Below are 15,118 nucleotides of genomic sequence, written 5' to 3'. Positions count from 1 at the left end.
TGTACATGTTTTTGTCTTGGATGCCCTTGAAATTTGCAGACATATTACCATTTAAAAAAAATAACCTTGAAGGATTTCTTTGCCATGCTAACTTCACCTCCGTAAACAACAGAAATTGAAGGATGATTTTATCTTCTTGAGTTCATTTCTCACTTTGGTTTTCCTCTCTCACTGCCCTTCCTCCAGGCTTTGCTTCTTCTCTGTGGTCTTGGCCTCTTGTCTCCTATTTCGTTTTTGTGCTTTGGTGGGCTCCACCCCAAGTGCTCTGGTTTACTCCCCTTCCCTGCTCATCGCTCTTGGAGGTTCTTGCAGGAGCATTTGCATTTGCACAGACAGAGAGGTCACCCCTGTACTTGTCTGCAGGTGGACACTGACTGGGTTGGCTCCCCGTGTCCTTTTCTTTTTTAAAAATTAAAAAGCAATTTTTAATTGGGGATAACTGCTTTACAAGATTGTGTTGGTTTCTGCCATACATCAAGATGAATCAGCTGCGGTGGTTTAGTCACTAAGTCGTGTCCGGCTCTTGCAACCCCATGGACTGTATATAGCCCGCCAGGCTCCTCTGTCCATGGAATTCTCCAGGCAAGAATACTGGAGCGGGTTGCCATTTCCTTTTCTAGGTATACATATGTCCCCTCCCTTTTGAACCTCCCTCCTACTTCCCACCTCTCTATGTTCTTTTCTTTTTAATAACCTTTATTTTTAGACTAGTTTTAGGCTTAGAGAAAAATTCAGAAGATAGTAGATCGAGTTCTCATACACCACCCCCCCCCATGCAATATCTACTGTTATTGACATGTTAGTATGGTGTGTTTAGTTGCAGTTAAACAACTGATACTGATCAGTTACTGTGATTCATTACTGAATAATGACTGGAACCTGGCATTAGGTCACTTGGCAAAAGAGGGATTAAGAGCAAGGGTAGGATTTAGGTTGCTCATCAGTGGACCTCAAGCTAGAGAGATTGTCCAGATAGGTGCAGTGTTATCACAAGAGTTGTTAAAGGCAGAAGTGGGACTCTGAAAAGAGACCCAGGGAGATGGCAGCGTGGGGAACTTGTCCTGGTGTTTCTGGCTTTGAATATAGAGGAGGAGCCATGAGCCAAGTAAAGTGAATGGCCTCTTAAAGATGGACAAGGCAGGCAAATGAGTTCTCACCTAGAGCCCCTAGAAAGAAGACATCTGTTGACACCTTGATTTCCCCTTAGATCAGCATTAGACCTCTGATGTACAGAACTGGAAGAGAGGAAGCTTTTTTTTTTTTGGATGTGGACCATGTTTAAAGTCTTTACTGAATTTGTTATAGTATGACTTCTGTTTTGTTTTGGTTTTTTGGCCGTGAGACATGTGGGATCATAGCTCCCGACCAGGGATCAAACCCATCCCCCCTGCATTGGAAGGCAAAGTCTTAGCCACTGGACTGCCCGGGAAGTTCCAATAAGTTTTTTGTTTTAAGTTATTACGTGGTAACTTGGCGCAGAAGCAGTAGAAAACTAACATGATGATTTTTACCAAAGTCCATCTTTTCTTTAGTTTTTTTTTTGGTCTTTTTTCTGCCTGCAGATACATTTAGTTGTCATTTGAGTTGAAACAGCTTCTCACACTTCCCCTTGTTTTGACCTTGACAGTTTTGAGGAGTATATTGGTCAGATGTTTTGTAGAATGTTCCTTAATTGGAATTTGTCTGAAGTTTTTCTCATGACTAGAATGGGGTTAAGGGTGTTTGGGAGGAGAAATGGGGTAAAGTGCTATTCTTATTGCATCCTATCAGAGAATTATAACTGATATTGACCTTTATGACTGATATTGGCCAAGGTATTGCTTGCCAAGTTTCTCCCACTGAAGTTACTGCCTCCACTTCCTGTACTGTGGGACTTTTTCTTTCTTTCTTTTTTTCAGCACTTGCTTACTTTTCAGCCACTACAAGGTGCTCCAGGATCATCTTATATATTTCCTGCTCCAGATCTAGAATCAACCATTTTCCCAAAGAGTCCCAGTTCCTTTTATTGGAGGTTGGTTGAAACCAAGACCTGGGTGCTGGGTGTGCTCCTGGCTTCTGGGTCCTTTCTGCTAACAGAACAAGGAAGTCTGTGTACTACCTTTGTATATACACACGTCACTGTTTCTGTATGTAGCCATTTGTGTCTGTGGTAAACTAGACGCCATTCACACCTGTGTCTTGGACTCAGTACTGTGTTTTTACTTCGTCGGGGCTGCAGTGGACCCTCATTGCTGCACGTGGGCTTTCTCTAGTGGAGAGCAGGCCACTCTCTTCGCTGAAGTGTGCGGGCTTCTCATTGTGCTGGCTTCTCTTGTCTTGGAGCTCAGTCTCTCGGCGCATGGGCTTAGTTGCCTCGTAGCAGGTGGGATCTTGCCAGACCAAGGATCAAACCCGTGGCCCCCGCGTTGGCAGGTGGGTTCTTAACCACTGGGCCACCAAGGAAGTCCTAATCACCGTGTTTCTTGCCTCTTTGCCTTGCTTCCCTGCAAACTCCCACTCCAGTTAGGACCCTGGCTGTCACCTGCCACCATCCTCTTTCTTGATTGTTGGTTTCTAGTCTTCCAGAAATGGATCAGAATTGTTAGCAGGGGACTCTCAAAGCACATTTCTTTGACCTTTCCTCCTAAAGAATGTTCATTTCCACAGTTACTTAAGTCAAACCGTTTTCCTGTATACCCTTCACTCTCATTTCATACATTTGTAATACAATTAGATTTTTTTTTTTTTTGGTCATATTCTGCATTCACTTGGGAACCCCTGGACCTCCCTAAATGATTTTTTTTTTCAAAATTTGCAAACATGAAAGTTCACTCTTTATGCTGGAAACATCTGTGGATTTTGACAAAGGCATAGTGTCATGTATATACAATTAGAGTATCATACAGAATAGTTTCACCACCCTAAAATTCCCCCACATTTGACTAATTCAGCCCCTTCTTGGTAATCACTGATTTTTCTACCCTTGCTGTATTTCCCTTTTTTTTTCCCCCAGAATAATTAGGATCGTGCAGAATGTAGCCTTTTTAGGAGGGCTTTGCTCACTTAGCAATATGGATTTAAGGTCTCTCTTTCTTTTCAAGGCTTGGTAATTTGCTTCTTTTCATCACTGAAAAATACTCCGTTGAATTATGTACCACAGTTTGATTATCTATTCACCTGTGGAAGGACATCTTGGTTGTTTCCAATTTGGGACAGTTATGAAAACAACTTCTGCAAGTATTCATGTGAAGGTTTTTGTGTGGGTGTGAATTTTCAAAACAATTGGATGAATACTTAAGAGTGTGATTGCCCTGTGGTGTAAGACTACGTTGAACTCGTCAAGAACAACCAGAGTGTCTTCCAAAGTGACTACCCTAAGCATTCCCATCAGCAATGAATAAGTTCCTATTGCTGGCATCCTTGTCAGCAGTTGGTGTGTGATACATTTTGAGTTAATTTTTGAAAGGTATAAGATCTGTGTGTTAGGTTTGTATTCTTTCATATGGATGTCCAATTGTTCCAGAACCATTTGTTGAAAAGGCTATCCTTCGTTGAATTACTTTTGCTCCTTTGTCAAAAATCAGTTACTTGTACTTGTGGGATACATTTGTGAGGTTCTGATTCTGTTCCACTGACCTGTATATTTTATTGCCCATACCACATTGCCTTGATTACTATAGCTTGGTACAGTAGTTAAGTCTTGAAATTATATCACACGAGTCCTCCAACTTTGTTCTTTTTCAGTGGTATTATCATTACTACTACTACTACCAGTAATAGGTCTTTGTCTTTTCAAGTAGACTTTCTAATCAGTTTATCAATATCTACAGAATGGCTTGCCAAGATTTTTGTTGTGTCACCTTGAATCTATAGCTCAGGTTGGGATGATTTGACATCTTAACAGTACGGAATCTTTCAACCCAAGAACGTGGATTATGTTTCCATTTGTTTAGATCTTCTTTGAATCCTTCCATCAGAGTTTTGTAGTTTTTTGCACATAGATCCTGTGCATAGTTATATTTCTGCCTGATAAGAACATCTTTTGCTATTGTCAGTGGTATTTATATTCTTGTCAAATTCCAATTGTTCATTGCTGGTATTTGGGAAAGCACTTGTCATTTACCCCTCTGTCTGACAGCCTTTCTATGTTTGCTTATGAGTTCCTTAAGTTTTTTTTTGTTATTGATTCTTCGGGATTTTTCTGTAAATTCAAGCATGTCATCTGTGAACAAAGGCAGTTTTGTTTCTTCCTTCCTATTGATTCATCAATTTCTTTAATAGATATAGGTCTATTCAAATGATTTAGCTCTCTTTGTGTGAGTTTTGATAATTTGTGTCTTTCAAGGAATTGGTACATCTCATATAAATTATCAAATTTGTGAGTATAGAATTGTTCATACATTCCTTTATTATCCTTTTAATATTTCAGGGAACATTTCTAATATTGGTAATTTGTATCTTCTCTCCTTTTTCCTTCCTTAGCCTAGCTAGAGGCTTGTCATTTTTATTGATCTTTTCAAATAATCAGATTTTGGTTTTATTGATTTTTTTTTTTTGCTATTGTTTTTCTATTTTGAATTATGTTGGATTTTTGGCTCAATTTTTATTATTTTCTTCTGCTTTCTTTAGGGTTATGTTGCTCTTCTTTCTATGGTTTCCTAAAGGAGAAGCTTAGAGTATCCTAGTGTTAGAGCTGAACCTAGAAGTCCCCTCATCACTTTTTAACTGCTGTTCTTCCCACCTTCTTCCAAGTGAAGGGACCAGGTTGGTTGTGTTGGCATAAAGCTTGCTGCCCATTGCCAAAGCTCCTGAGCCTTGAGTCTTTCCAAACAGAAAGACTTCTTCTGTGTGGTGTAGATATACAGGGGAATAGTACTCAGTCATAAAAAGAATGCAGTGATGGCATTTTCACTAACATGGATGCACCTAGAGATGATCATACTAAGTAAATCAGAGAAAGACAAATATTATAGCACTCATATGTAGAAGCAAAACTACGACATGAGCGAGCGTATCTGTGAAATGTGACGGAGAGCAGACTTTTGGTTGCCGAGGGGGAGGGTGGACCAGGGAGGGATGGACTGGGAGTTTGAGGCTAGCAGAAGCCAGCTGTTATACATAGGATGGGTAAACAACAAGGTCCTACCATATATGGTTAATCTGGACCATCTACAGTAGCCAAGACATGAAAGCAACCCAAGTGTCCATCAGTGGCTGAATGGATAAAGGAGACGTGGTGCATATATACAATGGAGTATTCCTCAGTCACCAGAAAATGAGATGATGTCATTTGCAGCATCATGGAAGACCTTGAGATTACCATACTAAGTGAAGTAAGTCAGAAAGAGAAAGAAATAATCATATCGTGGCACTTATATGTGGAACCTAAAATGGGATACAAATGAACGTATCCTCAAAACAAACGCGCAGACATAGAGAGCAGACTTGTGGTTGCCGAGGGGAGTGGCGGGGGGTGGATTAGGAGTTTGGGGCTAGCAGATGGAAACTATGTGTAGAATGGATAGGGCAGGAATAGGGACGTGGAGGTGGAGTGGACACAGTGAGGGAAAGAGAGGGCGGGACCAACTGAGAGAGTGGCCTTGACATACAGTGTCCGTTACATATGTAATCGATAGCTGCTGGCAGGTTGCTCTAAAACACAGGGATCTCAGCCTGGGCTCTGTGACAACCTAGAGGGGTGGGAAGGGGGCTGGGTTGGAGGGAGGGAGGCTCACGAGGTCGGGGACATATGTATACTTATGGCTGATTCATGTTGTTGTATGGCAGAAACCAACACAACATTGTAAAGCAATTATTCACCAGTTAAAAATAAATTTTAAAATGGACAAAATCTTGCTGAATAGCACAGGGAACTGTATTCAGTATCTTGTGATAAACCATAATGGAAAAGAATATGAAAAAAAAAGTGTATTTATGTATACCTGAATCACTTTGCTGTACAGAATAAATCAACACATTGTAAACCAACTATACTTCAATAAAATTTAATGAAAAAAGAGGCTGCTGGGGCTCTGAGTTACCGCCCCGCCTTCCCAGGGGGCCGCTGGCTGTCCGTCCCTGTGCTCACACGTGCGTTGTCCTTTTGTCTCTTGAAGGTCGCCTGGTGGGTGCCCTGGACGCGGTGCTGGATTCCAACGCCCGGGTTGCTCCGTTTCGAATTCTGCTCCAGGTGCCCGGCTCCCAGGTGTATTCTCCCGTAGCATGTGGTGAGTTACTGAGCGGATCGGACGTTTACTGGGCCGTGGCCACGGGTGAGTTTCATCCCAAGTGGGGCATTCCCCACCTTGAGGTCTGAGCATGGGCATCTGCATGGTGGTGATGCTTGAAGGTAACTCGCCGAACCTCATCCGCTGCTGTGAGCTCTCTGTTCTTTCTCTCAACCATCAGAAGCACGTAGTGGTTCTTAAAGCTGGACAGACGGTCCAAGTGATGTGTGGTTCCCGGAGGAACCCAGCCGTTTTCTTTTCCGTCTTGTGTCTGACATAACACAGGCGTCCTGGGTGCGAGTGCATTCCGTGATGGTACCGGGGAAGTGCCCCCGGCTGGGTCTGCCTCAGGCCTGCCTTCGTCCTTATTCCACTGTGCACTGAATCCCTGGACATCGGGGTTCTGCGGGAGTTTAGAAATCACCTTCCCATCCTCTCCGAGTTTCAGCTCCTCCCGCACACGCCGTTCGGGGCTCTGCCGGGGCACTCAGGTCCTCTGGGAATCATGGCATCGTGAGAAGCCCCTTCTGTTAAAAAACAAACGTGAGATGTGTCTTTTTATTTATTTATTCTTTCAAACACCACAGAAACTTTATTCACACAATCCATGTGAGATTTCTGAACCTGTGCCAATGAGGCACGACAAGCCCTTTTCTCTCAGGCTTGTTACTGACATGTAAATTAGCACAAACGCAAGTTGAACTTACACACTGTTGACAGATAACTCCTAGTCCCTATTTTAGTATTACCATCACGGGGATGCTCAAAGGGCAGTTGGTGAGATGTGTCTTTTTAATTACGCAAGTAATCTTCACACTTCAGAAATTAGAAAATGGGTAAGAAAGGAGAAAGAAGTCATCTATAACCTCTTATCCAGGGTAATCAGGTCTACATGTGTTTCTACGCAGAGGTTTTCAGTTGTGTTTTGTTTTTTTTCTCTTAAAAAAGTGAAAACGTTAGTCACTTGGTCATGTCCTGCTCTTTGCAACCCCATGGACTGTAGCCCAGCAGACTCCTCTGTCCATGGGATTCTTCAGGCAAGAATACTGAAGTGGGTTGCCATCCCCTTCTCCAGGGGATTTTCCTGACTGAGGGATTGAACCCTGATCTCCCACACTGGAGGCAGATTCTTGACTGTGTGAGCCACCAGGGAAGCCCACATTTTAGTAACTACTGTCAAATTTCAGTGTCACCTTACATTCTCTAATGACATCGGATTACCTTTTTTCCTAGAAAAAATACAGGAAAGGATAAAGAAGAAAATTGTCGTCTTATACCCACCATTTATTACTAATGACTGTTAACATCTTGGAACATTTTTTCCCAGCTCGTTTTGTTTGTTTGGACAAATCATTCTGTATTTGCATAAAGTGATAAAATGATGCATGCTCAATACAATCAATTAGCTCTGAAAAGTACAAAGAAAAAAATATATCTTCTTCCCGCTTCTGCCCACCCACCATCATCCTAGCCAACCAGCCTCCAGTGACACTGGTTGACAACTATTTTTCCTTCCTTCCTTTTGTCTTTTTGTATTTTTTGGCCCTGCTGAGCTTGGTGCCCCAATCAGGGATTGCTCCCAGGACCGCGGCAGTGAAAGCTCCGAGTCCTAACCACTGGACCACCAGGGAATTCCCAGCGCCACTTTCTAATGCATCTACACAAGTCCAGGGAGAGTTGGGAAGAATGGTAGATGGTGCAGCTTGCCCGACAGTGCCAGTGGACAATAAAAATATTGTTTTCCTGTGGTCATGTACGGATGTGAGAGTTGGACTGTGAAGAAGGCTGAGCGCCGAAGAATTGATGCCTTTGAACTGTCGTGTTGGAGAAGACTCTTGAGAGTCCCTTGGACTGCAAGGAGATCCAACCAGTCCATTCTGAAGGAGATCAGCCCTGGGATTTCTTTGGAAGGAATGATGCTGAAGCTGAAACTCCAGTACTTTGGCCACCTCATGCGAAGAGTTGACTCATTGGAAAAGACTCTGATGCTGGGAGGGATTGGGGGCAGGAGGAGAAGGGGACGACCGAGGATGAGATGGCTGGATGGCATCACAGACTCGATGGACGTGAGTCTGAGTGAACTCCGGGAGTTGGTGCTGGACAGGGAGGCCTGGTGTGCTGCGATTCATGGGGTCGCAAAGAGTTGGACATGACTGAGCGACTGAACTGAACTGAAAAGGAAAGATGCTGAAGTGAAATGAAAAAACTGTTAAACTTCAAAGAAATATCCCTTGAACCCTGAGTGCCAGCTTTCTGAAAGGTTCATTGAAAGTCAAGGGGATAGATGTTTGAATGTGTGACAAGGTCAGAATTGTAGCTTTTAGGGACTTCCCTGGTGGTCCAATGGTTAAGATTCTGAGCTCCCAGTGCAGAGGGCCCAGGTTTGAGCCTTGGTCGGGGAACTAGATCCCATATACTGCCACCAAGAGTTTGCATGCTGCAACTAGGACCCAATACAGCCAAATAAATAAATATCTTAAAAGAATTGTAGCTCTTGAAGACAGTGTTTCTACTTGGACAGTGTTCACCTCCTGAAGGACAAGGATGCTCGCAGCCTTCTCATCCGTCCCCTGCTGCCCCAGGCTCTCATTTTAAAAAGTTTTGCTATTAATTGTATGCTGTGATTCTCGTTCTTTCCGGTAACTGTGTTCCTCAATGTTATTTGGCTCAGTTCTCTATGTAAATCGATTCAGTGCTTCCATCAGGTATGGTTTTCCCAACATAGCATCTTTTATTTTGGCTTCTTTCTTAGTTGGCTGAATTCCTGTTTTCTTTCCTTAATGATGTCTCACATGGTTGCAACGCCCTGGTTGGGTATGATGAGTTCTGACCAGTCTCTGGGGCTTGGTGGCCATCACTTTGGGGTCTTGCAGTATTTCAGTGGCGAGAGGAGAAACCTAAGGCTGGTCTGATGTACCCTACCTCCCATCCTGCTGCGTTGTGGGTGATGTGCTTTTCATGGGTATAACTGCTTTTTTTTTTTTTAATCTCTGAGGTTTTGCAACATTAGTCAGTCACTTTAGTAACTTCCTTATAATCTGTTACTCCCTGGAGCACTTTGTGTTACATTTTCCTGAAACCCCATGTGCTCTTCCAGGACTTAAGATTGCTTTCTTTAATCATTTCAGGAAACGTTCTTAATATCATTCTGTGTATGTGTTACATTGTAAAAAAAGGCATTTTATATTCCGTTGATTGGATTTCCCACTTCAAGGACACTTTATGTTGGACAGGTCTGTTTTTCATTTCTGCTTTTCCTTTTTTTGATGAAAAGAGATCTTTGATAAAAGACTTGACCGTACAGGAGCACTCCCCTTTCACAGTATTCCTTTTTACTTCTTACGTGCGTTATTGGTTATGCTGTTAGATTTCTTGGTTACAGCACCAACGGGCAGAAAAAGCAATGTATATAAGGCAGCATTTCCTTTAGGTGCAGTAAGCATCAGCTTCCCCAGTGACTCCGTGGTAAAGAATCTGCCTTCCAATGCAGGAGACCCACAGGAGATGTGGATTTGATCCCTGGGTTGGGAAGATGCTCTGGAGGAGAGCATGGCAACCCACTCCAGTATTCTTGTCTGAAATATCCTGTCCATGGGGTTGCAGAGTCGGACTGAGCAACTGAGCGCACATAGTATAGTAGTGTTTTAGGAATACTGGGTTTTTCTTGATCTGCCCTTTTCAGCTGCACTCTGCATGCTGGTTGCATAGCCCTGTTTTCAGCAGTGTTTCTCAGACTCTGCTGCCTTTAACTGACCTACTAATTTTGTTGGCGTGTGGTTTTTAAGAAAAATAATAAATTGAGTAATTTGGCCGTGTGGAGTCTTAGTTGTGGCACTCGGGATCTTCATTGCATCTCGCAGGATCTTCCACTGTGGTATTGCAGCACACAGGCTGGGTAGTTGTGGGAGGCAGGATTTTAGTTCTCCGATCGGGGTCAAACCTGCATCCCCTGCTTTGCAAGGTGGATTCATAACCCCTGGACCACCAGGGAAGTCCCCATGTTGTCAGTGGTTTTGATCCTCAGTTCATTTTCTTAGGTCTCCAGTCTCCCATTTTATCTCTGTAATCTCACCATCTTGCCTTTGAGCTCTTGTTTCATTGAACTCACATTTCTGTTACATCGTCCTGGGGCGTGAAGGCTTCGTGGGCATCTCCTCCTCCTCCTCCTCCTCCTCCTCCTCCTCTTCCTGCAGGACATTGAGCACCTTGTTCACCTCTCTCCATCCCCTTGCGGTCAGCGGTTTTGCTTGGTTGCTGTGCTGTTTCTCCCCTTGCTTGCTCACGCTTGGAAATGGTTCTCTTACACTGTGTAAGCATTAATACAGTGACCGTGGCATTTTGATGTGTATTTTGGGGACAGAGCGGGGGGGTGCTGGTGTGCTGCTGGCCAGGACGAGGGGTGGGAGGGGCAAGACCCTGTCCTCTTCTCCCGATTCTCCCTGACTCCTCTCCTCTGCCCCAGGCAGGGAGGTGGTCTTGCCCGAGGATTTAGACTTTTGATGAGAACGTTTGGAGTTTTGTCTCCTGCTCGATGGACCTCTGGGGAGTCACCAGTGGGGGGACTTAGTGCACAAGCCTGCTTGGGCCCTGAGACCACATAGCCCTGCAGGTCTGCAGGAGCCAGTCTGGGCTCCACGGTGACACAGTGTCATGCTTGATGGTGACAGTGTTCAGCCTTTGCCTGTAGCTAGATTTACTCATCCAGACCTTTATTAGATACTTAATTGGCTCTCATTTTTATCTATTTTATAAACCTAAATGAGCATCCAGACACTTAAATATTTCAGGCCATCCCCGAAGTCCTCTCATTTGAAATGTTTGATGCTTGTCTTGTACCAGACCTGTGCTGGGTGCCGGGCTTCCTGGGTGAGGGTGTGAGAGGTGGTTTCCTCTCCCTGACCTGCGTGGGTCATGGGGAGTCAGAGAGGCAACCTGGAAATGGCAGGTATGGGTGGAACAGGGCAAGGAAAGCAAGAGAGGCCAGGACCCCGGGGAACACGTACAAGCACACCTCGTTTTATTGTACTTTACTGTGCTCTGTAAATGTTGCGTTTTTCACCAGTTAACAAGGCTGATCACATGGTTTCATTGTGGTGCTGGAGAAGACTCTTCAGAGTCCCTTGGCCAGCAAGGAGGTCGAACCAGTCAATCCTAAAGGAAATCAGTCCTGAATATTGATTGGAAGGACTGGTGCTGAAGCTGAAGCTCCAATACTTTGGTCACTTAATGAGAAGAGCTGACTCAACGGAAAAGACCTTGATGCTGGGAAAGATTGAGGGCAGGAGGAGAAGGGGATGACAGAGGGTGAGATGGTTGGATGGCGTCCCTAACTCAATGGACATGTGTGCTAAGTTGCTTCAGTCGTGTCCGACTCTTTGTGACACTGTGGACTGTAGGCCACCAGGCTTCCCTGTCCATGGGATCCTCCAGGCAGGAATACTGGAGTGAGTTGCCATTTCCTCCTCCAGGGGATCTTCCCAAACCAGGGATGGAGCCCACGTCTCTTATGTCTCCTGCATTGGTGGGCACGCACTTCACCCCTAGTGCCACCGGGGAAGCCCTGAGTTTGAGCAAAGTCTGGGTAGTGAAGAACAGGAAAGCCTGGCGTGCTGCAGTCCATAGCGTTGCAAAGAGTTGGACGCAACTGAGCGATTGGACAACGACTGTTGTGAAGGACAAATCAATCCGTGCCATTTTCCACCAGCATTTGTTCACTTTGTGTCTCTGTGTTACCTTTTGGTAACTCTGTCAGTATTTCAGACTTTTCCTTATTGTATTTTGTTACAGTGATCCCTCATCAGTGATCTTTGATGTGAATGTGATAAAAAGATTGCTGACTTGCTGAAGACTTGGATGATGGTTAGCTTTTTCGTGGCAATAAAGTATTTTTTAAACTAAGGCATGTACATTGTTTATTTAGATACCATGCTATTGCACACTTAATAGACTGAAGTGTAGTAGAAACATAACTTTTATAGGTACCATAAAATAAAACAATTCATGAGACTCCCTTTATTGTGATGTTTGCTTTATTGCGGTGGTCTGAACCTGGCCCACAGTATCTCTGGGGTGTGCCTGTAGTAAGGAATTATTGCATCCAATGGATATACGTTTATAAGGCTGTCTATATGTGTATTCCCAAATTACCTGCTATAAAGATTGCAGCAGTTTACACTGGCTGCCTACCCCCTAGCAGTGTAGGTGTCCTGAGCACATTTAATTCCTGGAACATTCTTTCTCTTAAACCAACATCTGCTTCCTTGAGCCATAAAAAGAATAAAACAATGCCCTTTGCAGCAACACGGATGGGCCCAGAGATTATCATATTAAGTGAAGTCAGAGAAAGTCAAATGTCGTATTGTGTCACTTATATGTTGTTGGTCTTGTTCAGTCGCTAAGCTGTGTCCAACTCTTTGCAACACCACGCACTGTAGCCTGCCTGGCTCCCCTGTCCTTCAGTATCTCCCAGACTTTGCTCAGATTCATGTTCATTGAGTCCGTGATGCTATCTAACCATCTCATCCTCTGCCATCCCCTTCTCTTTTTGCCTTCCATTTTTCCCAGCATCAGGGTCTTTTCCAATGAGTTGGCTTTTCAGGTGGCCAAAGTATTAGAGTTTCAGCATCAGTCCTTCCAGTGAACATTCAGAGTCGATTTCCTTTAGGATTGACTGGTTTAATCTCCTTGCTGGTCAAGGGACTTTTAAGAGTATTCCTTAACACCACAATTTGAAAGCATCAGTGTGAAATCTAAAAAAGTGGTACAAATGAACTTGTTTACAAAACAGAAATAGACTCACAGACAAACTTACGATTACCAAAGGGGAAAGGGGGGATAGATAAATCAGGAGTTTGGCATATTAACATTTACACACTACTATATATAAAATAAACAACAAGGACCCACTGTAATAGTGCAGGGAACTCTACTTAATACTCTGTGTAACCTATATGGGAAAAGAATCTGAAAAAGAATAAATACAAGCATATATGTATAACTGACTCAGTTTGCGATACACTAGAAACCAACGCAACATTTTAAGTCAATTATTTGTTGTTCAGTTGCTAAGTCATGTCCAACTCTTTGTGACCCCATAGCCTGAGGCACACCAGACTCCCCTCTCCCACTTTCTCCTGGGGTTAGCTGGAATTCATGTCCGTTGTGTCGGTGATGCCCTCCAACCATCTCACCTCTGTTGTCCCCTTCTTCTCCTGCCCTCAGTCTTTTCCAGTGAGTCAGCTTTTCGTATCAGATGGCCAAAGTATTGGAGCTTCAGCGTCAGCATCAACAACCTATACTCCAGTTAAAAAATGAATTTAGAAAGGTCTGCTTCCTTTGGTTTCCACTTGACTGGGCGCTCGCCTTGGGCCTGACCTACGGTGAGTTAGAGAGGCGCCACCTTCGTCCGTCCTCTTGCCCACTGAAGGTCTGAGTAAGCAGCTGTTTGTTCGGGTGCCTTTTTCTCGGGTAAGGGAGGAGGCACTGGGGTGGAGATTTGTCTTGGGCCTGTGGTATTGATTTAGGTACTTAGGCCTCTTTCTGGGAGCCCCGTGGGCATCTTGTGCTGTGATATTGATTCACCATGTTTAATATTTTATTGTGCCTTGAGCCCTGAGAAAGGCTCCCTGCCCAGGGTCTCTTGTCTCAGATGAAGCACAAACAAGAGCTGTAGGAAGGGCCTGGGCGGCACTGGGAGGTGGCCAGAACAGGAAGTGTGGCCGGAGGGGGTGATTTATATCTGCACTTGTCTCTGGCTGCTCCCAGGGCAGTGCAGGGGGTGGGGGCTGATTCTTGAGGATAAGAATATCTCTCTCTCTCTCTTTTTTTTTTAAAAAGCAGAGGTGGAAGAGCTGGGTAGGTGATTTTGTGGGTGAACGTGATTATCACTTGGCAGCAGAGATCTGTGGATGGTGCGGGAAGAGAGAGAAGTTCCTGTTATTACTACTTTGTTAACGAATCCCAAGGCTCTATAATTACTGTTGGTTTCAGCAAACAGAAGAGAAGGTACATTGTGAGGGTCATTATGAGCCCTTTCGAGGGCGCTGGCAGAGATGTATGCCCTGTCATTTGGATCAGAACTCAGATGTCCCCCTCCTGCCCAGAGAGGCCTCCCCAGGACCCCCTGCCAACTGCCTCCTCAGTTCCAGCTCCCTTGTCCCTGTAGCACTTGGCTCTACTAATGTTTCCCTTTTATTTAAGCGCTTGGTCCCTAATGAAAATAGTTTTCTCAGAGTGGTGCTCACTACTGACCCTCAGTGCCCAGGGCAGAGTCTGGCGTGTGTGTAAGTGAAGGTCAAGGGCTCAGGAGTCAAGACCCCTGTCCATAAGGAGGGGAAGGGAGGTGGTGCGTGTCACCACTGATAAAGTGTCTCAGGTCCTTTCTGAGAAGCCAAGGCCAGGGATAGTCCAGGGCTGTGCGAGGCCTGAGTCTGAGCTCTGTGGCCAGCCACCAAGACCACTGCATAGTAGAACTTGGAGCAAAAGGTCTTGCTTCCTGTCTTTTAAAAGAATTTTTTTTTATTGTGGTTAAATATAAAATTGATTAGCGTCAACATTGTTGTTTTCTTTTCCATTATGGTTTATCACAGGATGTGGAATATAGTTCCCTGTGCTATATATAGTAGGACCTTATAGTTTATCCATCCTATATATAATAGTTTGCATTAAGAGTTTGCATTAACTCTTAGTTTGTACTAAGAGCAAACTCTTAGTACAATAATTTGTAGATTCATCCATATTGCTGCAAATGGCATTATTTCATTCTCTTTTTGTGGGTGGCTGAATAGTATTCCATTGTATATATATACATCACATCTTCTTTATCAGTCATGTGTTGATGGACACTGCGTTTGCCTCCGTATCTTGGCTATTGTGAATAGTCCAGCTTAGCCATTTTTTAAAAAACATACTTA

At 44.1% G+C, this 15,118-nt stretch overlaps 1 protein-coding gene across 2 annotated transcripts in view; it reads left to right on the top strand.

Moving 5' to 3' along the window:
* The window catches only part of TBC1D8 (TBC1 domain family member 8), a 138,250-nt gene that overhangs the window by 43,910 nt on the left and 79,222 nt on the right, over window positions 1-15,118 (top strand). The window contains exon 2 of one of the 2 annotated variants that reach the window (XM_040267693.1): window positions 6,096-6,251. In XM_040267693.1, coding sequence (XP_040123627.1) covers window positions 6,096-6,251 — 156 coding nt within the window. The remainder of the gene's footprint in view (window positions 1-6,095; window positions 6,252-15,118) is intronic. The other variant, XM_040267694.1, reaches the window with a different exon arrangement.

This window comes from Oryx dammah, unplaced genomic scaffold (assembly GCF_014754425.2).
Source record: "Oryx dammah isolate SB20612 unplaced genomic scaffold, SCBI_Odam_1.1 HiC_scaffold_25, whole genome shotgun sequence".
In the NCBI taxonomy this organism is placed as follows: Eukaryota; Metazoa; Chordata; class Mammalia; order Artiodactyla; family Bovidae; genus Oryx; species Oryx dammah.
Note: the sequence above shows the minus strand (reverse complement) of the source record. Positions and strands in the feature narration are given on the sequence as shown.